The sequence below is a fragment of the Megalobrama amblycephala genome, linkage group LG11 (genome assembly GCF_018812025.1).
Source record: "Megalobrama amblycephala isolate DHTTF-2021 linkage group LG11, ASM1881202v1, whole genome shotgun sequence".
Taxonomy (NCBI): Eukaryota; Metazoa; Chordata; class Actinopteri; order Cypriniformes; family Xenocyprididae; genus Megalobrama; species Megalobrama amblycephala.
In genome coordinates this window covers 18,964,650-18,987,433 of record NC_063054.1, presented here as the reverse complement: position 1 = coordinate 18,987,433, position 22,784 = coordinate 18,964,650, and the positions used below count along the sequence as shown (strand labels likewise).

The 22,784-nt window shown below is 38.9% G+C and overlaps 1 protein-coding gene across 3 annotated transcripts in view; it reads right to left on the bottom strand.

Moving 5' to 3' along the window:
• kif26aa (kinesin family member 26Aa) overlaps positions 1-22,784 on the bottom strand; it is a 91,299-nt gene that overhangs the window by 17,250 nt on the left and 51,265 nt on the right. For 2 of the 3 annotated variants that reach the window (XM_048206549.1, XM_048206550.1), the window contains 2 exons: positions 7,208-7,397; positions 301-492 (listed from right to left, as the gene is read on the bottom strand). In XM_048206549.1, the coding sequence (XP_048062506.1) occupies positions 301-492; positions 7,208-7,397 (382 nt within the window). Of the gene's footprint in view, positions 1-300; positions 493-7,207; positions 7,398-12,545; positions 12,680-22,784 lie in introns of those variants that run through there. The other variant, XM_048206551.1, reaches the window with a different exon arrangement.

Here is a 22,784-nt window from a genome sequence, read left to right as displayed (position 1 = left end):
TTATCTTTTCCTCTGAGATTCCTTCAGGCACTGTGGGCTCAGAACGATAACCCCAACTCACCAACCAAACCTTTTATCTCCTTCACAAACCAAGTGAAGCTGAATATCTCCCTTATGAATGGCTTTGATCTCAGCATGGATGTCCTGCCTGTTTGACATCAATTCTATGTAGATTTTTGCTCAAAATGAAATTATAAGTACAGACAGGAAATTGGGGACATCTCTTTGGTATAACTTGCAAAATGCTTGCTTTTATTACTCTGATTGCCCAAAATTGACGCATTTATACCCTTACTGTACCTGTGAAGCATCTTGAGTGAAGACGGCATCAAAGGTAAACATCTTTGGGGCGGTGGCAGAGGTGGAGCGTGTGCAGGTGGGCGGCTCACAAAAGGTCAGCTGTTTCTTATGGGCGTCTACTTTGAGAAAGGACATGGATTCTGAGGTGTCTCGCGATCCTTTGGCAGGGCATATCCGCACCATTACTTTCACCTGCAAAGCACACAATTACACTCAAATCATAATTATATTATTACATAATTTTTTTGTGACAAGCGCCTTTTGAATTGGCAGCTATTCGACTATAATTGCACCCTCCTACCAGCTAATTCTCACAATTATTGAGTGGTTTGTTGCAAGAATAATGTCTTTCAGTTTTCTGGCCAAGGACTCCCCTCATACTGGCAACTTGGAAAGCATGTAATCAGCGGAAGATGAATGCTGAGATTCCCAAAGCCCTTCTGTTCTCAGAAAGGAACATCCTGCTGTAAAGTGTGGCTGGATTCACAAAACAGACCAGCCATGTTTTGACCAGACACTTTAAATCAAAATGAAACTGATCATCCAAGCATAAATATTAAAGGTGCCCAAGAATGCTTTTTCACAAGATGTAATATAAGTCTAAGGTGTCTCCTGAATGTGTCTGTGAAGTTTCAGCTCAAAATACCCCATAGATTTTTTTTTATTAATTTTTTTAACTGCCTATTTTGGGGCATCATTAACTATACACTGATTTTGGCAGCGCCGCCCCTTTAAATCGCGTACTCCCTGCCACACGAGCTCTCGACTATATTACAGTGCATTTACAAAGTTCACACAGCTAATATAACCCTCAAATGGATCTTTACAAGATGTTCGTCATGCATGCTGTATGCATGCTTCGAATTATGTGAGTAAAGTATTTATTTTGATGTTTACGTTTGATTCTGTATGAGTTTGAGGCTATGCTCTGTGGCTAACGGCTAATTCTACACTGTTGGAGAGATTTATAAAGAATGAAGTTGTATTTATGAATTATACAGACTGCACGTTTAAAAATGAAAATAGCGACGGCTCTCTTGTCTCCGTGAATACAGTAAGAAACGATGGTAACTTTAACCACATTTAACAGTACATTAGCAACATGCTAATGAAACATTTAGAAAGACAATTTACAAATATCACTAAAAATATCATGGATCATGTCAGTTATTATTGCTCCATCTGCCATTTTTCGCTGTTGTTCTTGCTGGCTTACCTTGTCTGTGCACAGATCCAGACGTTAATACTGCCTTTCCTTGTCTAATGCCTTGAACATGGGCTGGCATATATGCAAATATTGGGGTCATACATATTAATGATCCCGACTGTTACGTAACAGTCGGTGTTATGTTGAGATCCCCGTGTTTTCCGGAAGTCTTTTAAACAAATGAGATTTATATAAGAAGGAGGAAGCAATGGGGTTTGAAACTCAATGTATGTCTTTTCCATGTACTGAACTCTTGTTATTTAACTATGCCAATATAAATTCAATTTTTGATTCTAGGGCACCTTTAAGGAACACAACTGTTTTCAACATTGGTGATAAGAAATGTTTCTTGAGCACCAAATCAACATAGAATGATTTCCATAGGATCATGTGACAATAAAAACTGGAGTAATGGCTGCTGAAAATTTGTCCTCACAGGAATAAATTACAGTTTAAACTCAAAATGGAAAATTGGGAATTAAAATGGTAATAATATTTCACAAAAGTACTGTTTTTATTGTGTTTTTAATACAATACCCTAACAGTTTGAACATTAGTGTACTTTAGAAGCATTCAGAAGTCACCTGGAACATGGCACAAAGAACTTGATCAAAAGTGTCCTTCAAAATCATATGACTAAAGCTCCTCACATCGATAGCAATGTGGTAAAGCTATGGTTATTGTTATGTCGGCCATTGTTCATTTTCATCTCTAGGGATACTTTAATGCATCAGTGTTATTTTCAATCTAAGATCAATGCTTCTGGTTATTACTGTATAAGAAATCATCATCTTCCTTATTAAATCAAAAACTAATTTAAGTTCAACTTCATTTAGGGGCCATAAATCCAAAGCTATGTGTCTGATAAAGTAACATGAACTATCTATAATCACTATGAGACACATGATAGACTTAACACAATAAGGTTCCAGACGGTAGAGTTAGTGAAACATGCATGCAACATCCATCCATTTTTTACAGTCTTAAACACAAGCAAATGAACGATAGCAAAATGAAACGACACATCCCGTATGACTGAGGCAGAGCAGTTTATTACTACACCTACTCAGTGAAGCAATAATGTACTTGACTGTTAGTGTTTAATGCCTTATTTTATAGCTCTGCCACTAGGGACACTTTTAGAGTAGACAGCAACAAACAGCCCCTGAAGTTTACAGTCCTCCACTGAGATAAAGTATTCAATTGGCAGACAATATAGATCTCTGTTGCCTGATCAGACTCTCTATGTTCCTTATTAATAGTGACGTTTGGCATTAAAGACTGTTAGCTTTCTCTTCCAAGAAATAGATAGAAAATCAGCAGTCTTTCAAAATCACTTAGTATTCTAGGCAAGATAAAACTAAAAGACCAAATTAAAATATAAAATACTTTTACAACTATAAAGTACTTTTACAATTTAGGGTTGTTAAAAAGTGCTAGTCTAGAAGTATAACTGAGGATCCAGGTCCAATTCTGACATTAAAATAATAAAATAAAATAATAAAAATATTTTTTTAAATAAACCAAACGCAATTGCAACTGAACCTGATAGCAAGTGATCACCATATATTTAAGAAAAAACACCTTTGACATTATAATAGAAATTCCTTTTGTGTTTAAAGGGTTAGTTCACCCAAAAATGAAAATTCTGTCATTTATTACTTACCCTCATGTCGTTCCACACCCGTAAGACCTTCGTTAATCTTCGGAACACAAATTAAGATATTTTAGTTGAAATCTGATGGCTCAGTGAGGCCTCCATAGGGAGCAATGGCACTTCCTCTCTCAAGATCCATAAAGGTACTAAAAACATATTTAAATCAGTTCATGTAAGTACAGTGGTTCAATATTAATAAGCGACGAGAATATTTTTGGTGCGCCAAAAAAAAAAAAAAAAAAGTGACTTTTTTAGTGATGGCTGATTTCAAAACACTGCTTCAGGAAGCATCGGATCATTAATGAATCAGTGTGTCGAATCTACTGTTCGGAGCGCCAAAGTCACGTGAATTCAGCCGTTGGCAGTTTGACACGCGATCTGAATCATGATTCAATACACTGATTCATTTATGCTCCGATGCTTCCTGAAGCAGTGTTTTGAAATCGGCCATCACTAAATAAGTCGTTATTTTGCTTTTTTTGGTGCACCAAAAATATTCTCGTCGCTTTATAATATTAATATTGAACCACTGTACTCACATGAACCGATTTAAATATGTTTTTAGTACCTTTATGGATCTTGAGAAAGGAAGTGTCCATTGCTCCCTATGCAGGCCTCTCGGAGCCATCGGATTTCAACTAAAATATCTTAATTTGTGTTCTGAAGATTAACGAAGGTCTTACGGGTGTGGAACGGCATGAGGTTAAGTAATAAATAACAGAATTTTCATTTTTGGGTGAACTACACCTTTTAAATTACGAGTTTTTTAAGCAACTAATTTCAGTGATACAATTCAAATATAATTTTTGGGGGGGGGATTTGCAATAAAAATAGAAAAATGGCAAATCAAACAATTCCCTTGAGTGCAAAAGCACCATTTGTCAATCAGTCAATTCCACACAGATTAACTTCCATTAGCGCTGCCTTCCCACAATCACCTGTTCCTCTCTACCTGCCATCTTCTAAGCACTTTGACATTTCCTTCCTCCAAAAAAAAGAAAGAAAAAAAAGAAGTGAGAGTGTTCATACCCATTTCCTGCACAAGTGCATCAAAATCAGTAGGCAACGCACTTACACTCAGTGGGGCTTATTAGCAATCACTTCACTGTCTTTTTCTTGATAAACCTCATTAAAAACTTGCAGCTGCCTGCCTTTGGTGTGACTTTAAAAAACTTTTAATGCCTGTTGTAGCACATTTTCTAATGCTGTGTTTGCACAATGCATCAACACAGTCAGAAGGGAATGAAAATGCTTTATTTACATATGGTCTTCCAACTGCAATGGATATGATTGATGTAATAAGCTTCTCTTGAGATTTTGAGGAGTAAGTCAGGTGACCTCACTGTTTTTAATGAGCGAATTATCTCCCTGCAGACATGACGCCATAATAAACCTGCACCACCTGCTGGTGTTTATGAGTCAGCAGTCTATTATAGTATCTAATGCTAAGAACACACATTATCTTCTTACTTTCCCACAGAGAAGTCATCTTAAACCAGACTCTAATGGGTCCCATCTCTCTGAATTTATTTAGAGTACATCACCTGTGCTGGTCATACATGGGTCAATGCAATCTTCCTTGGCTTTTAGACCTCCAGGGGGTGTTAAGGAAAGGAATGAGTTTGTTACCCAAAATAGCGGCAACATGCTGAGATGTTCTTGATGCTCTATAGAGTCCCATAAGGGAATATATATATGGAACTGTCAGTTACATGGCAAGATACAGCAGTATATGTACAAATGTTTCAGAGAAGACAGTGAAAGGGCATGACCTCAGCTCATTATGGTTAGCAGGTTAATATTAAGCAGATTCTCTTTATACAAAGTGACTTAAAGTACACTAATTGCAGTAACAGTCCCCCTGGAGCGACCTGGGATTAAGTGCTTTGCCTAATGGGAAGCAGTGTGCTTTAGCATGACAGTAAACATAGTAACTGTCCAGACACTGAGAATTATGGCATTTTACAGGCGAAACAAATGGTCAACTCATCCCCGTATTGCCTGAAAGACTACACGAGGGAGATGTAGGAATTCACAATATATCGACACCATAACGATTTTTGGCCTATATTACAATTTTTTAAAATTTAATTGGTATTGGTTGATATTTAATACTGTTTTTACATTTAGATTACGTTTGCTGTCATCTAATGCTGTCATCTAACGTCACTTAAAGTTAATCATTATTTAAAAACACTGTTAAAAGTAATCTTTAGCAAATCTCCAAAATTAATACGGATTTTCATTCTGTACATTAAAATTGTGGGTATATTAAAGTTGTGAAGTCTAAAATTCACATGTAGAATTTCAAACAATTTCTTTTTTTTTTTTAGTGTTTTATATGGAGCCCCGCACATGATGTGTGCATGATTTACTATTTTATTTCCTCGATTTATAAATCATGTGCATGATTTTTAAAACGAGAGAACGAAATAGTAAATCGTGCGCACAATTTAGTAAATCAAGGGGACGAATTAGTAAATCGTGCGCATGTATAGCCTACTATTTTTTTCCTGCATATCATGTCCGGGGCTCAGCTCCATAGTTTTATCTTTTATAAATTGTATAGAAATTTACCATTCATCAGTTGTCTGCCATAATAATTATCGGCTTATCATATCAGACAGAATTTGAATACTGTGCATCCCTAAAGGAGATGGAATATTAGTTATTTACAAAGTTCTGTCATGAAACTCTAGATGGCGCAGACTAATAGGTCCTTTAACTCAACCTGCTTGTAATCACATCATTATCTATAGGGCACAGCTGATTGGTTCTTGCTGTACCTGTAGCCAATGAGCTTGTGTTCTCAACCTTCAAAATACTTTGGTAGCATTTCCTTAGCAGTGCAGTTCGCTTCAGAAACCCTCCACCTTCCCCAGCTCCACCTGTATAGATCTGCTAGGGTAATTCATCTGTGCTATATTGCACAGCAGCAGCATCTCTTACTTGCTCACAGCAGCGTGCCGTGTATGTATTGTCAGTAGCAAGTCCCGTACTTGCTCTGCAGCAGCAGTAAAAATCAACAGCAGCAACAGCAATAAAAGCAACAGTAGCAGCATAGCAGATCTATTTCGCCAAGACCAAACATACAGCATTGTCATACCCATTACCATGCCAAAAACTCTGAGAGTTGTCATGACAGTAAGCAGACAGGAAGCGAAGTGGGAGAGAGAGAGAGAGGGGGGCAGGATCAGGTGCTATATATCGGCGTGCTGCCTACGAGACTATCGGCACCGACCACAAACACATACAAGTTCTGATACTAAACTTCAGCATTGATACTAAACAACCAACATGGGGCAGCAGGGATGTCAGTTTGCTAATTTTATCCCTGCTATCTTAAAACAGTGTTATTTTTTACAATCCCAAATAGCAAACAACAACATCGGATCTGTCGATTGTTTTTCATATACTTATAGGGAATCCTCAAACACAATAATCCAGATGACAAAAAGTAATGCTCATAAGTCTGGTGTTCAAATAATCCAAGAATGAGACCCAGAAATGGCCAGTGGGCCATCATAAGCATTTCTATACTCAGACTGTCCAGCATTAACAAACAACCCTATTCTGAGAGAGAAATATGTCTTTTATCCAAATGCCCCCTGATGTCATTCTCTGACCCTTCTGTTTTCATACATTGCTTTTCCCACTCCCACGGCCTGTCAGTCACTTGCAGCGAAGAATGCTGTCTGGCATTCCGAAGGAGCTTCTTGGAATACCAACAGCCTGGGAAATCAGGACAACTGGGCCAACCCATGCTGTCACACACAGTCTGCTTTGATGGTAACCCGAGAACTAGCCAAATTGATAAACCCACTGAGAATTCTTGAGCAGAGGGCAACCAGAGGTTTACACATGATGTCAGTTTATTAATAAAAAAGAAAAATAGTTCCTATAATTATGAAGTATAAGTTGTCATGGCTTATTATTCACTTTGAGTTTACAATGATTTTCACAAAATGTTAGGCTTGGATCATGTTTTATAAATCAAAAAGCTTTTGAAGAACTGGTAAAGGTGAAAGAAGACTTTATTGTACCTTTCCCATCCCGGGGCTGTCCTTAGCCTTTGACCCTGCCCTGAGGAGACATGGGGGTACAGGAGGGGGCGAGAGCTGCAGGGCAGCGCTGAAGCCATCAGTGTAGAAGAACGACTCTTCTGGATCAGGTGGGGAGGGAGGAAGCGGCTGAGGCTTCTTTCGTTTGGAGAGGTTCAGCTTCTGGGCAGCCCTGTGAAAGATCAGCAAACAAAAAGTTAGGTCAAGGAGTCATGTCCAGAAGGCACTTCCTGCATTAGACCTGCATTGCTATTCGACTACATATCTGTCCTCCAAAGATTTGATAGAACATATTTTGAATGGATGAGTTTGCATGAGTTTGAGTCTGTGACAAACCAGCAGCAAAAGAATTTGATTACGAGCAACTACATTTATACACAATGAATTAAAGGCTGCATTCATCTGATCTAAATATACTAATAACAAAAATACTGTAAAATTAATACAATTTAAAATGTGTTTTTTACTTTTATATATTATATAGTAATTTATTCCTGTGATGGCAAAGCTGAATTTTCCACAGTCATTTCACTCCAGTCTTCAGTGTTACATTATCCTTTAGAAATCATTCTGATTTACTGATTTGCCACACAAGAAACATTTATTATTATTATCAATGTTAAAAACAGTTGTACTGCTTAATTTATTATTATTATTATTATTATTATTATTTTGGTGGAAACTGTGATGCATTTTTTTCAGGATTCTTTATTCTTGAAAAACAGCATTTATTTTAAATAAAAAGCTTTTGTAACAATGTAAAAAATGAACATTAATTATTTTATTCAATTAATTCACTGCTTTACTTGACCTCAAGTAAAGCCTTACTGACCCTAATACAGTGTCTTCCACTAATATTGGTACCCTTGGTAAATATGAGCATATCCCTTTGATCTTTCATTCAAAAAGTTCACAAAATTGTAACCTTTCATTGAAGTAAATCAATTGAAAGTGGGCGGGAAATCTCATTATGAAATAGACAATTTTCTCCAATGCACGTTGGACACAATTATTGGCACCCCTAAAAATTCTTATGAGTAAAATATCTCTGAAGTATATTCCCATTCATATTTACATTTTTTTTTAGCACACCAGGGTGACTAGGAGCATGAAATTGTCCAGCCATGACTTCTTGTTCCACAGGAGTATAAACATGTGTAAACACGAAGGCCAAAATCCCTTAATTATTCATCACAATGAGAAAAACCAAAGAATATAGATCTGATGTGCAGCAAAAGATTGTTAAGCTCCATAAAATAGAAAGTGGCTGTAAGAAAATAGTTAAAGCACTGAAAATCCCCATTTCCACTATCAGGGCAATGATTAAGAATTTCCAATCAACTAAAGATATTACAAATCTGCCTGGAAGTGGACGTGTGTCTAAATCATCCTAACGCACGGTGAGGAGGAAAGTTTGAGTGGCCAAAGACTCTCCAAGGATCACAGCTGGAGAATTGCAGAGAGTCTAGTAGAGTAGAGTCTTAGTTGAGTCTTGAGTCTAAGAAAGCCTAAAAAAAATGATCAAACAGCACCTATATCCCCACAAGTTGTTCGGGAGGGTTTCAAGAAAAATCCTCTTCTCTCATCCAGAAACAAACTCCAGCATATTCAGTTATCATACACGACTGGAACTTCAAATTTGACCGGCTTCTATGGTCAGATGAAATTAAAAAAGCGCTTTTTGGCAGCAAACCCACCAGATGGGATTGGTGCAAACAGGGATAAAAAGTACCCCATGCCCACAGTTAAATATACTGCTGGATCTTTAATGTTGTGGGCCTATTTTGTTGCTGGAGGTCCTGGACATCTTGTTCAGATACATGGCATCATGGATACCTAGCAAATACCAACAGATAAAAAATCAAAACCTGACCGCTTCTGCTAGAAATCTTATAATGGGCAGTGGTTCGATCTTCAGTCAGGGCAATGATCCAAAGCAAATATCAAAATCAAAACAAAAATGTGTCACTGAGCACAAAATGAAGCTTCTGCCATGACCATCCCAGTTTCCTAACCTGAACTCTATAGAAAATGAGTGGAGTGAACTGAAGAGAAGAAGCACCAACATGGAGCTGGGAATCTGAAGGATCTGGAGATATTCTGTATGAAGGAATGGTCTCTGATATCTTCTCAGGTGTTCTCCAAACTCATCAGGCATTATAGAAGACGATTCAGAGCTGTTATCTTGGGAAAAGGACATTGCAATAATTGGGTTCCAATAATTGTGGCCAACGTGAACTAGAGAAAAACATTTATTTCATAATGAGATTTTCCCCCACTTTCAATTGTTGTCCTTCAATGAAAGGTTACAATTTTGTGATTTTTTTTTTTGTGAGATTGTTTTTTTTTTAATAAAAGATCAAAAGGATAAACAAAGCAGATTTATTTTCACAGCTGCCTTTGCTCATATTTACCAAGGGTGCCAAAATTACTGGAGGGCACTGTAAATGTGCTAATGTGAAAAGTCAATAAAGAGTGGGATGCAGAAAGCCACAGAGAAAAACTTAAAGTCTTAAAAGAAAAGACAAAATGTTCCTCTCTAGCTACAGAATACGTATGGGCACAAGATTGCTGACAACTGGTAGTTAAAATTTGAAGAAGAAGAAGAAAAAAAAACAACTCATACAGTTAATGGTTTATAAAGACATAATGTCTTTGTTATTTCTAAAAATGCTAAATATTTTACTTTAGGTTTATGGTTAGGCTAAAGAAATTATAATTAGCTACATAGCCAAAAGTTTGTGGAGACCCCTGGTTTGGCTTTCCAATTAAGTCAAATCTTAACGTATACCAATGGCATTCGGCATTCTTAAGAAATGTGTGCTTCCAAAAGTTTGTGGAGTGCCCTTTTCCATATAGAAATGTTTGAACACCTTTGAGATTAATTGGAACAGTGAGTCAGACCCCATCACCCAATGGCAGTGTCTGACCTCACTGTGTAAAAACCTGCATCCATGTTCCAAAATCTAGTGGAAAGCCTTCCCAGAGGAGCAGAACCTTTTAAGAAGTACATGCTAATGAAAAATAAGTGTTCAACAAGCACATATTGTTGTGGTGTTAGGCTGTCCACATGCTTTTGGCCATACAAATGTTGTAATTGTAAAAAGGTGCAGGCTACCTAAAGCTCTCTGTGTTATCCAGCTCACATTCATGTCTCTATGCCTGTTAGCATGAGGCTGAAGGGCTTGAGTAGAAAAGATTGAGCTCATTAAATGCCTCACTCTTCCTCACATCCTTTCTCTCTCTCCCTCCAACTCCTTCAGCACAGCCTCTTCAGGGGTGAAAAATCACAGCGAACACTGTGTAATTACAGTCTCCATGAAGGACACAAGAGGAGGCCCCCACAGGAAATGTGTATGTGCTATGCATTAAAAGGTGTGAGTGGATGTGTGTGCAAACACACACAAATTACAGAAAGAAATTAGCACTGAGCATCATCACCATGTGTATGTTTAAATAGGGAAAAACTATTAAATTAGAATTTTTGGCTAAATTGAGAAAATTTAATGCCAATAAATATGTCTTACCAGCTTACTAATATAGAAATTAACATAATTTTTTTATTAATAACAATGCAAAATAAATCATAATATAACAACATAATATGTGACCCTGGACCACAAAACCAGGCATAAGTCGCATGGGTATATTTGTAGCAATAGCCAACAATACATTGTATTTTTTTTTTTTTTTTTTTTTTTTTTGCTTTTATGCCAAAAATCATTAGGATATTAATAAAGATCATGTTCCATGAAGACATTTTGTACATTTTCTACCATAAATATTTTTTTTGTGAGAGGATATGCATTGCTTAGGACTTCATTTGGACAACTTTAAAGGCGATTTTCTCAATATTTTGATTTTTTTGCACTCTTAGATTCCAGATTTTCAAATAGTTGTATCTTGGCCAAATATTGTCCTATCCTAACAAGGGCATGAAAAAGTGTAGCTACTGAATATTTCATATAATTGCTAAACATTTATACAAGCATACATTAGTATGACATACTAGCTTATTTATTCAGCTTTCAGATGATGATTAAATCTCAATTTTAAAAAATAAATTGACCCTTATGACTGTTTTTATGGTCCAGGGTCACATATATTATAAATTATACAAATATAATATGTTCTGAATGGCCAGTAGGATAAATAAACAAACAAGCAAACAAACAAACAATATAAAGTAACCAGCAGGGCATTTTACTTTCTCACCAAAGCCAATTTTTATTCTCATTTGGCACTTGTCGAGTGTTAATTTTGGACCCTGGAGTGTGAATGAGGCAGAGAGACTGAGAATGAAAAAAGAGAGCTTGTAATAGGGGGCATAAGAGGTTGGAAAAAAATACTTGAGTGAGAGGAGGAGGGTTTTATTAAAATTAAACCCACCTATGGAGACAAAGCCTCTTTTTTTGCCTCCTCCTCCTCCTCCTCCTCCACACACCTCACCTTTTCACACACACATACATACAGCGCATCCTCTAACATAAAGAGGAAACCCACGCCCACATGTAGGGCAGAGAGCCGCATTCACAGCGTCTGGCTGCACGACAAATGCTTTACAAGCTTCTTATGAAGCACAACACAGTCACATACACAAAAGATTGAGATATCAGTCAGGAGGGAACAGAGGTGAGTGACCAGAGTGGGAGAAAAGCAGCATGGTAGAGTGAGCTCCGATACGCTAGGCTGGGCTTTTTCCAGATGCACCCACCTGTTAAATCTCCCTTCCCTGCCCTGCAGTGAGCAGTCTCTCTCTCGATTTGCTATTACTGCAGGTGATGTTTTCGGGTTGCAACTGAGAGCAAACCAATGCACTGTGGTTACCAAAGCACTTTTACAACCTTAATGATGCATACTTAGGTGTTGAACAATGGAGCAGCACATTAGAGGTATAGTTCACTCAAAAATATAATTTCTATCATAATTTACTCACCCTCATGTAATTCCAGAATTTCTTTCTTTTATAGAATCAAACAAAAGAAAAAAAACTTTGAAAAATATCTCAGTGTTGTTTTGGCAATACAGTGAAAATCAGTTAGGTTCAGTGTTGTTTTGGTATGGACAAAAGCAATTGAAATATTCTTTATATTATTATTATTAAATATATTATTTTGTGTTTTTCAGAAGACAGAAGGGCACACAGGTTTAAAAAGACTTGAGGGTGAATAAATATGGACAGAATTTACATTTTATTGGACAAAACCCTGGGAATCAAACCCACATTCTTGGGCTGCAAACACCAGTTAAACTGCACATACCCTACAGAAATACACATGTAATGGTAAATGAGCAACTCAAAAGAGTCCACTATACTTACAGTTCTCTCCAATCCATTATCTCAGTTCAGAGGTCATATCAGCACAGCAGTGAGAAAAGCAGCTTTTTAACTTGTTCATTCCAGACCCCGGTAAGAGCACTCCACGGCTCCCGGCACGTGTGAGAGCAAGGCGGGGCGGGTGCGGAAGGCGTGCTGGAGATGGGGGACTAGAGGTGTCTGCTGGAGGACGGGGCGATGTGATTACTGTCACTGTCATCAGGGGTCCACTTCATGCAAATTCCCAGACGAGGAAGTGGATACAGGTGCGGCGAGATGCGAGAGGCAAGAAGCAGATGTCAGAAACGCTCATGATGACCCCCAAAAGTTTTCTGCGGAACGGACGGGTAAGTAGCGCTCCTGCAGTGAAGCATTTTCCGCCACGCTGTACTTCCACGGAGCACGTCACCAACGGTTGACTTCTCAAAGTTTAGCTCTTCCGTTCACCTGTCGGAAACTGATGTGTTTGTAACCCAAAACCTCAATCAACTTTTCATGTTTCTTTTCCACTTCCCTCCAAGGTAGCCCTCACTTCACCTCTGCATCGAGGCTGGGCGGGGGCACATCATCCCTCTCTGCTGCGTTCCTTTCCTCCGCTCTTTTGCGTTCCTCTCTGCCACTAGCCCATTGACAGAACTCCCAGGGAAGACAGAGGAAAAGGCAAATCCCCTGGGATGAGGGGAAAAAAAGAGTCGATTCCTGCTTCTGCTGTTGCTGGGAAACCCTGGCAGAAGTCCAACGGTCCTCTCCGTCTACTCTCCGCGTCTCTCCCTCAATCTGGTGAGTCGCTCTCACCTTCTCCCTCTCGCTTTGCTGCACCCGCTCTCTCCCTCTCCTCTCCTCAGCCCAGCCCCCTTTCCATTCCCCTCCCAGACACAGTGTCAGTACACAGCTGCTGTGCAAAGCGCCACTGATAGGCAGCATGCTCCACACACACTTGTCTGCGCACGCACACACACATATTCTCTCTTTCAATCACACGAACACACTTCGCTGACGTGCAAAGCATGCACTTTCACACACACTGGCATGAATACTTCATGAGTGCTGAGGAGCCCCCTTTCCTCATTCTGCTGGACTTCAAAGAGACTGAGTTAGTGTGTGTGGAACAGAAGCAAGGAAACAGTATAATAAGTGTCTTCCTGCTCTTACACATGTCAATCTGTTTCCTATTATTAACATAACAAAAAGAGAGCAAAGATGAAAATGAAACTTATTACAGATGATATTCTGACAACTGTGTGAAAATCAATCTAATTTGTACTTCTAAATTTGTTTTTGCCATACAGTGAAAGCAAAACAACATTGAACCCCTTTGACTTTCATTGTATGGACAAACAAAAGAAAACACTGAAGAAGAAATAAAATCATACAGATTTGGAATGAAATGAGGGTGACTGAATTGTCGTTTTTGGGTGAACTGTTCCTTTTAGGATGGCGATTAGCAGAATACAAATAAGGTCTGGTTGGATGAATGGATGGCAGCACTGATAGATAAATCAATGGCGCAAGATAAAACAAACAGGTGTGCTGCGAGATGTTAATGAGGACATTAGCCCGCAAGCAAAGCTACAGACCTCCACTGCTTCACTAATAGTCAGAAAACAATGCTGTTAACTATTAACTATGCAGACCCAGCCTTTAGGTGCTTGGGGAAAAGAAGAGTGCCAATTAACATGTAATATTTATGTGTGTGGGTGTGTGTGTGTTTGGGATGATGAATTGGTGAATGAGGTGGAATGAAAGAAGAGAGATGTTCTGTTCCAGCAAAAAGTATGACATATAGCCTTGCAGGACTTTGTCCAATAGTAGATTCACCCGCTCTGAGTCGCCATTCCCTCAACAATATGTAATATGGCCATCGGTCAAGCTGACAATGCAATAAACTCAGATAACTCTGTGTTTGCAGGTGGGTGAGAGTTTGTTTCAGTGTCTCTCCAAACTCGAATCTTTCCAAAAAAGTATTGGTCTTTTCAGTTTTTGAGTTTTAAAAAGGATTCAAAATCTAGCGTTTTTGTCTTGTCTTTTAAAAAGCAACAAATTTGTGACAAAATGTTTAAATGCCAACTGTTTTTAGCATGATATATGTTTGGCAATGGTTCTTTTAACCCTTAAAGATGAAGTGTGTAGCTTTTCAGTTTTTTTAAACAACCATGTAGGAAGACACATCATGGCCATATTCCAGGATGACAATGTCAAGATTCACCAGGGTTATGGGAACTCGAGTGAATGGGAACTCGAACAATAAGAGTCGAAAAAACTTGCATAGAAAAATCCAAATAAAACCCTGCAGCTCGTGACGACACATTGCTGTCCTAAGACATGAAACGATCGGTTTGTGTGAGAAACCGAACAGTATTTATATCATTTTTTACCTCTAATACAACACTATGTCCAACTGCGTTCAGCATTCGCTTAGTGAGGTCTGATCGCGCTCTGACAACGGCAGTGATGTCTGACACTCATTGAAGTATATGCGCGAGACATCACTGCATTTGTCAGAGCGCGATCAGACCTCACTAAGAGAATGCTGAACGCAGTTGGACATTGTGGTGTTTTAGAGGTAAAAAATGGTACAAATACTGTTCAGTTTCTCGCACAAACTGATCGTTTCGTGTCTTAGGACATCAATGTGTCGCCACAAGCCGCAGTGTTTAATTTGGATTTGTCTGTGCATGTTTTTTCGACTCTTATTGTTCGAGTTCCCATTCACTCGCATTATTTGACTGACAGATGGCAGCGGTTGGAGTTAAAAATCATCATTTGTGTTCTACTGAAGAAACAAAGTCAACTACATCTTGGATGCGCTGGGGGTAAGCAGATAAACATCAAATTTTCATTTTTGGGTGAACTATCCCTTTAAGCATTTGCCTATCAAAGTCCAAACAGCAACTTTTTTGGGGCCGGGCAGTGTATATTTAAAAGGCACAAAAAAAAAAAAAAAAGATTAACCCTTCAGAATTCATTTGAATATGTTGATTTGGTGTTCAAGAATAATTTCTTATTGTTATCAGTGTTAAAAACAGTTGTGCTGCTTAATATTAACTGACTTTTGAACAGTAGTGTACATGCATTCAAATCGTAAATAAGGTCAATTTTGATTTCATGCTGACGAGTGGCATCTTGCCCACTGGAGTCTCGTCATTGCAAGCAAGAGCCAACTTTGCAGCCTGGTCATTAGCTGAGACAGACTTTAGATTACTTAAGGACAATTTGTCACCAACCTCTCTAATCCCCTTGCAACCTATATCTTGAAGCTCATTATGTGACTAGACGTATAACACATCCTTAATTCCCCCACTTCATTCCTCTCACTTATTTTCTTTGCTTCAGTCTCCTTGAATCATTCAACTGTTCAAGAAAATCCTAAGCAAACCATGGCAGTAGATCAATCTAAAACTGAAAAATCAGGTGTCCTCACCTGTGTCATGCAATCAGAGATTTCTGCAGCTGAAAAAGAAGAATAGGCAAGAAGTTGACCCAAAACCCTCAATATGGCAGTATCAAGCTTTTTGCTATGAGTTATATTTCAAATATCAAGTTCTGTCGTGAAACTCTAGATGGCGCAGGCCGGGTCCTTAACACAACCTGATGATATTTACATCATTAACTACATGGCACAAACTGATTGGTTCCTGTCACACCTGCAGCCAATGAGCTTGCTGCTTAACATTTAAATAGCTGGTTAGTGTTCACCATAGCAGTTTGCAGCACGCTTTCAGAGTTCCCCAGCTCCACCTGTATAGATCTGCTACAGGTAATTTTATATATGCTATTTGTGCAGAGGCAGTATGTCTTACTTGCTCACAGCAGCACATCGGTGTATGTACTGGCTGTAGCAAGTACCTGTACTTGCTCTGCAGCAGCAGCAATAATCTACAATAACACCAATAATCAACAGCAGCAGCAGTGTAGCAGATCTATTTCACCAAGACCAAATACATTAACATGGTCATATCCACTACCATGTTAAAAATCTTCAGAGAGTTGTCATGATAGAAATATGTTTGACAAATTTCCACACTGAATCAATATAAGGCAAGTCGAGATTGGAAAGAAATTTCAAATAACTTTGAGAATTTGTCCAGTTGTCTCTATATGGACTGAAAAGCTGCTGTTAAACTGAAGATTCCTGCTGAAGACCTCCAGCAAAGTTGACCAGAGCTGACCCGTCGAGGCATGGACTCCACTAGACCCATGAAGGTGTGCTGTGGTATCTGGCACCAAGATGTTAGCAGCAGATCCTTTAAGTCCTGTAAGTTGCGAGGTGGGGCCTCCATGGATCGGACCTGTTTGCTCAGTACATCCCACAGATGCTCGATTGGATTGAGATCTAGGGAATTTGGAGGCCAAGTCAACACCTCAGACTCATTGTTGTGCTCCTCAAACCATTCCTGAACCATTTTTGCTTTGTGGCAGGGCGCATTATCCTGCTGAAAGAGGCCACAGCCACCAGGGAATACCGTTTCCATGAAAGGGTGTATATGGTCTGCAACAATGCTTAGGTAGGTGGTACGTGTCAAAGTAACCTCCACTTGAAAGGCAGAACATTGCCAAAAGCATCACACTGCCTCTGCCGCCTTGACTTCTTTCCATAGTGCATCCTGGTGCCATGTGTTCCCCAGGTAAGCGATGCAGACACACCCGGCCATCCACATGATGTAAAAGAAATCAGACCAGGCCACCTTCTTCTATTGCTCCGTGGTCCAGTTCTGATGCTCACATGCCCACTGTTGGCGCTTTCGGCGGTGGTCAGGGGTAAGCAAGGGCACCCTGACTGGTCTACGGCTATGCAGCCCCACATGCAACAAACTGCGATGCACTGTGTATTCTGACACCTTTCTATCAGAACCAGCATTAACTTCTTGAGCAATTTGACCTACAGTAGCTCGTCTGTTGGATCAGACCACACGGACCAGCCTTCGCTCGCCACATGCATCAGTGAGCCTTGGCCGCCCATGACCCTGTTGCTGGTTCACCGCTGTTCTTTCCTTGGACCACTTTTCATAGATACTGACCACTGCAGACCAGGAACACCCCAGAAGAGCTGCAGTTTTGGAGATGCTCTGACCCAGTCGTCTAGCTGTCTAGCTTATGCTTGCCCATTTTTCCTACTTCTAACACATCAACTTTGAAGATAAATGTTCACATGATGCCTAATACATCCCACCCACTAACAGGTGCCATGATGAAGAGATAATCAGTGTTATTCACTTCACCTGTCAGTGGTCATAATGTTTTGCCTAATCAGTGTATAACGTGATTTTGATTTTGAATGCATTAAATAAAAAAAACACAGAAAAACAAGCATGCACACGGTATCTCTAAGTCTTCGTGTCCTACAATGTACAATATGTTGGTGGCATTGTTATTTAACATAATTCTGCACAGTGTTTGGTATTACCTCACAATGCATATGTGACTGAACAAGGCTAATCCGCTATGCTGTTTCTTTCCTTTAAATCTCAGCGAATATACTCAATCTCTTAAATTATGAATACGAAGTCCTCCTCTTCAGTCATGGCATGCAGGGTCTCTTTCATTTCGACTATATTCCCTTGGTTAGAATCAGCATGAAACCACTGATTCATATATGACACACCATTGAGAGGCTTCAATGCCTATGGCTAGAAAAAGATCAGCTTAAAGGGCACTGGGGCTCAATAATTGCTGTGAAATCTAAATGGTGTACCCAAAACACCACGACATCACTCAACACCTTCTACTTCTTCCCGACACCTGTGTTACCTGCTGAGCCGCCATGCTCTCACTCGTTCAGCTCTTTGTCTTAATGTTGTATGGCAGCTGCTTTGAGCTCCCGTCATTATTGACTTCTGTTTCATGAATTGTGCACCGCGACCTTGCCCTGAGGTACACGAGAGCCTTTGTCATGTAGTGCCAGGGGGCATTACCTCCACAAATTATGAGGCAGCTCTTTAACAGCATGCTAGCACATCTGAGATTGTTGCCAACTATTAGCACGCATTCATTTTGATTCAGCCTGGCAGAACATATTCTGATTCTGTTTGCTGGCAGAGGATGAAAACAATAAAAAGATAAAGTAGAAGCCACTAGGAACCGATTCCAATCAAACATTCACGTTCAATATTGTGGCCAACAACAGGTTGAGCAGTTGGAGACATCAGGAGCTACCGGGGCTCAGCTGCTTCAAGGACATGGCAGCTCTACTGATCGAAACCCTGAATCCCACCGTTTCCCCCTTAGACATAATATGGAGAAGGGGGAGTTCAGTCAGTGGGGTGGAGGCACAGCCCCTTTTCATTTTCAAAGGAATACTGCCCTACTGGAAAACATCAAATAGTCCAGCTCAGAGACTCAAGGATCGACTCTGTCAATATCTGCCTGCCATGTGTTCTTTATTGTTTTTCCTCCCTCTTTTTCTACCCTTTTGAATGACAATGAATAGCTACTGTATGCATGAAAAAACCTCTTGAAAGGAGGTCAAAATGCAAAAAAGAGGTGGTTAAAAATGAAAAGCAGGTAATCTCCAGTGATCTTATTAGCATTCATCTATGGTGACATGGGGTGTGAAATGAGAGAGGCAGGTTTTTAAGGGGATGCCTCAAAATCATTAGAGGACATAAAAAGTCTGAATTACAAAGAGTGAGACAAAAAAAAAAAATTAAATAATTTTTAGATTTGAAAACCTGAATAAGGCCAAAAAGGATAATTTACTCCCCCTTATGTTGACTTTCTTCTGTGAAACACTTTCTTTTTTTCCCCCATTTAATTAAAGTTAAGTTTTTTGGACCCATTGACTTACATTGTGTGAACAAAAACTGTTAAATATATTCTTTTATGTTCTACAGAAGAAAGAAAGACATTCAGGTTTGGAACAACATGAGGGTAAATACAGTCAAACCAAAAATTATTCAGACAGTTTTGATATTTTTTATATATTTTTACTAGTGGGTGCAGGACACGATAGTTCATTTATGTAAGTGAGGATAGCAAAATAAAGTAAACTGTGACATATTATACCCAAAAATTCTTCATACAGTGGACTACCAGTAAAATTGATACAAATTTGGAACCAAAAATTATTCAGACACTTTGTCTTGATCATGTTTTCCATCCACATAAACTAAATCAGAATCGATTCGCCATGTGATTTCAAATTGGCTCCATCAAAACAAAATAACTTTTATTAGGCTATTGATATGGTTGGAGTCTTATGTGAGTTACATGATTTTAAACACATTTTTTCAAAAGTACTATTCATTTCATGTGTCAAACTTTTTTTATGAGGAAAAATTACAGGTAGTGTCCCTTTAAATACTCTACTTGGTGAAGTACAGGAAAGATTTGGCTGGTAATAATTTATAGCATTATCTTTATGATTCTTGAAATACTTTCCCCTCCAATACTGTTTTGCCCTTTAAGAGCTGACCTGGGGGAAAAAAAGCTTTGCTGCATTTGTGTAAGCAATTCATTGTCTTTCTTTTCCTTTTTCTCTCACTTTCACAGTCTGTGTTGAGATGTTTCCACTTTTGCTCAATCTGAAGTTTTTATGTCTTTCTCTCTCTCTCTCTCCATCTCTCTCTCCATCTCTGTCAGCTGTTTCCTGAGTGTCATTGTTCTACACACTCGCAGACTGATGTTTAATTACCACATGCCTTTACATACAAATAAACACACACGCGCACACACACACACACACACACACACACACACACACACACACACTGTACAGCGCTGTCAGGCAGCGTTGGTGCTCAAAGCACCTGAGAATATTCTCTCTGTAAATAGCATTTTAAACAGACTTCATGTCATGAGCTACTTACTGCGCTGGAACGAGGGTTGAGGAAGGAGTGAGGGAGCAAGGCAAAACAAGGCTGGAGGAACAAGGATGACAGGGAGTGATTGTAGAGAGAACTGAGCGAATGAGAAACAAAAATAGAGTGATGGGTGGAAATAGAGAGAGAATACACGCTCTTTCTCATCAGACTTTTAAAATTACTTATTCAGCTCCATCTCTCTGCAAACAAACTGGGTCATGGACTGAAACTTTGGCCCAGAATAATCACCACAGTCAGCCAGACCGGGGACATGGCTGTATGCCATGAAAACAACAACAAAACACACTCAACCTGAGGAACAAAAGCTGCCACATTACCTGCATACTGATACACACATATACAATACGTCCTCATCAGTAACATGAAGAGAGACAAGAATGAGGTGTCTAGATGAATTCATAAAAGTAATGCTAAATGTTAACTATGCTAAATGCTAATAATAAAGTACAACTAAGCATATCATCAATCATCATTAGGGTTGTAATTTAAATAGGCTTATCAGTCTTTAAAATGAAGGTGAAAACTCTTCCCATACCTTTTGGCTATTAATGTCAAAGGCCACAATATTACATTATTTTAGTGCTAATTCATGTCACTTGGAAGAAGCTAGCCAAATTAGCCAAAACTATGTATGAAAAAAAAATGAAAGAAAAAATGAAAATTTTGCTATTTGTTATTTTTTTATATTGTTGAAAAGTTCAAAGTAATGTTAATAAATATTAATATTTAATATTAATATAAATAAAAAGTGTGTAGTCCACATAATAATAAACACAATAATCAACACAATCAATATAAAACAAAAATACTCTTACTGTACATGCAAGTTACATGTTATTCTCATAATACACTGCGATCACTGTGCATTTTTGTACACCATGTAACTCAGTTTGTTGAGGAAAAAGTTGAGCTTAGACAGCTGATAAAAAAATATTCTTTTGAAACATTAAATATTATGCAAAATTTGCAATTTGATTGGACTAACCACATTTACACATTATTTGCAGCTTTATAGACAAAATGGTTTCGATTTCATAATAACTGTGAAAATCAAAAATGAAAATAGACTTTTTGAAAGGTTATTGAAAGTTCACTTGGCTCAGAAAAACAAAAACAAGATAAGCATAATGCAAAGTGATAAACAAAACAGAGAGAATAAGAAGCGTGGAGAGTAGTAGTAAACAATGTCAGTTCATACTACAGACGCTTTGTATTTATACTGCTATGCAGCAGTAAATCTCGTTACATTGGATTTTGTGTTGAAGCTTCAATGCTCCGTCACAACAAATTTACATATAAGCTTTTGTTTTAGGAAGTTTTGCAGGCGATAACTTTTCCTAACCATGATAAGCTGACACATATAAAGTGCATATAGTATCACACACATGAGAGAGCTAGGTTATTGTCAAACCTAAAAGCTTTTGTTAAAAGCAGGTTACAGAACTTGTTAAAAGCAGAAATGCGTGTTCAGCCACATCAGTTACATGATGCATTCCCAACCCCTGCATTCATTACGAGCACTGTCATTCAGTGCAAACAGGTGTCGTCTCTGTTGTTCCCTGACGATTATGCATTTCAGCACAGCAGTCAGCAGGACAATAATGCGGTGCATGACTCCAGCAGATAATACACACTCAGCGTGCCGATGAAAGCCCATGGAAAAGCACATGAGAGAGCCCCTCAGTCACAAAGCGACATCAAAGCCGGGGAGAGACGGTCCCCATCTACGGGGATGGAGAAGCCACTCTGCTTTTATCTGTAAATCTTTAAAGGCGAGATTACAGCTGGCCTTCAGTCGTAAAAACCCACTTGTTCCTGGTACTTGCTTTTTGCACACCTCTGCACAATTCAGCAGCATCATGCATGATGCGAAGTATATCACACACAATAAATGACACATATATGTTTGCCATAAAACATATCACTGATCTGCTTTATCCAGTCGTGATCCTAAAGGTCACAGGGCTGTTGATTGCAGGAGATAAGTGTAAAAATCCCTCCATCACAAAAGCTGAGTGTTTACCTCTTTACTTAAGGTTATGCTGTGCTATATCAGAAAATAAAAACAACCTTATACCTGAAACCTCCGAGGCAAATCTGTGAGTGAGAAAGTGTGTGTGTGAGTCTATATCTGTTCTTACACTCCCTCTGGCGTGTTTACTAGACTTGACACTTTCAAACAGATGAGAGGAAGGGAATCTGTCACAACAACCATCCTTGATCTGTATCTGTAAGGGAAACAACTGGGGTTAAAGGTCACTGAAGCTGCAGTATGCCTCTCCTGTGGGCTCTCTTGCTGCAGTGTAAACCTTGATTCGCACAGACACAAAGCTTGGATGGCCCAATGGGAGCGCATTAGGAATTTGGTATGCTCTATATGGGTCATTCTCAAAAAATGTTGACTGTCAGACTAAATGAGTAA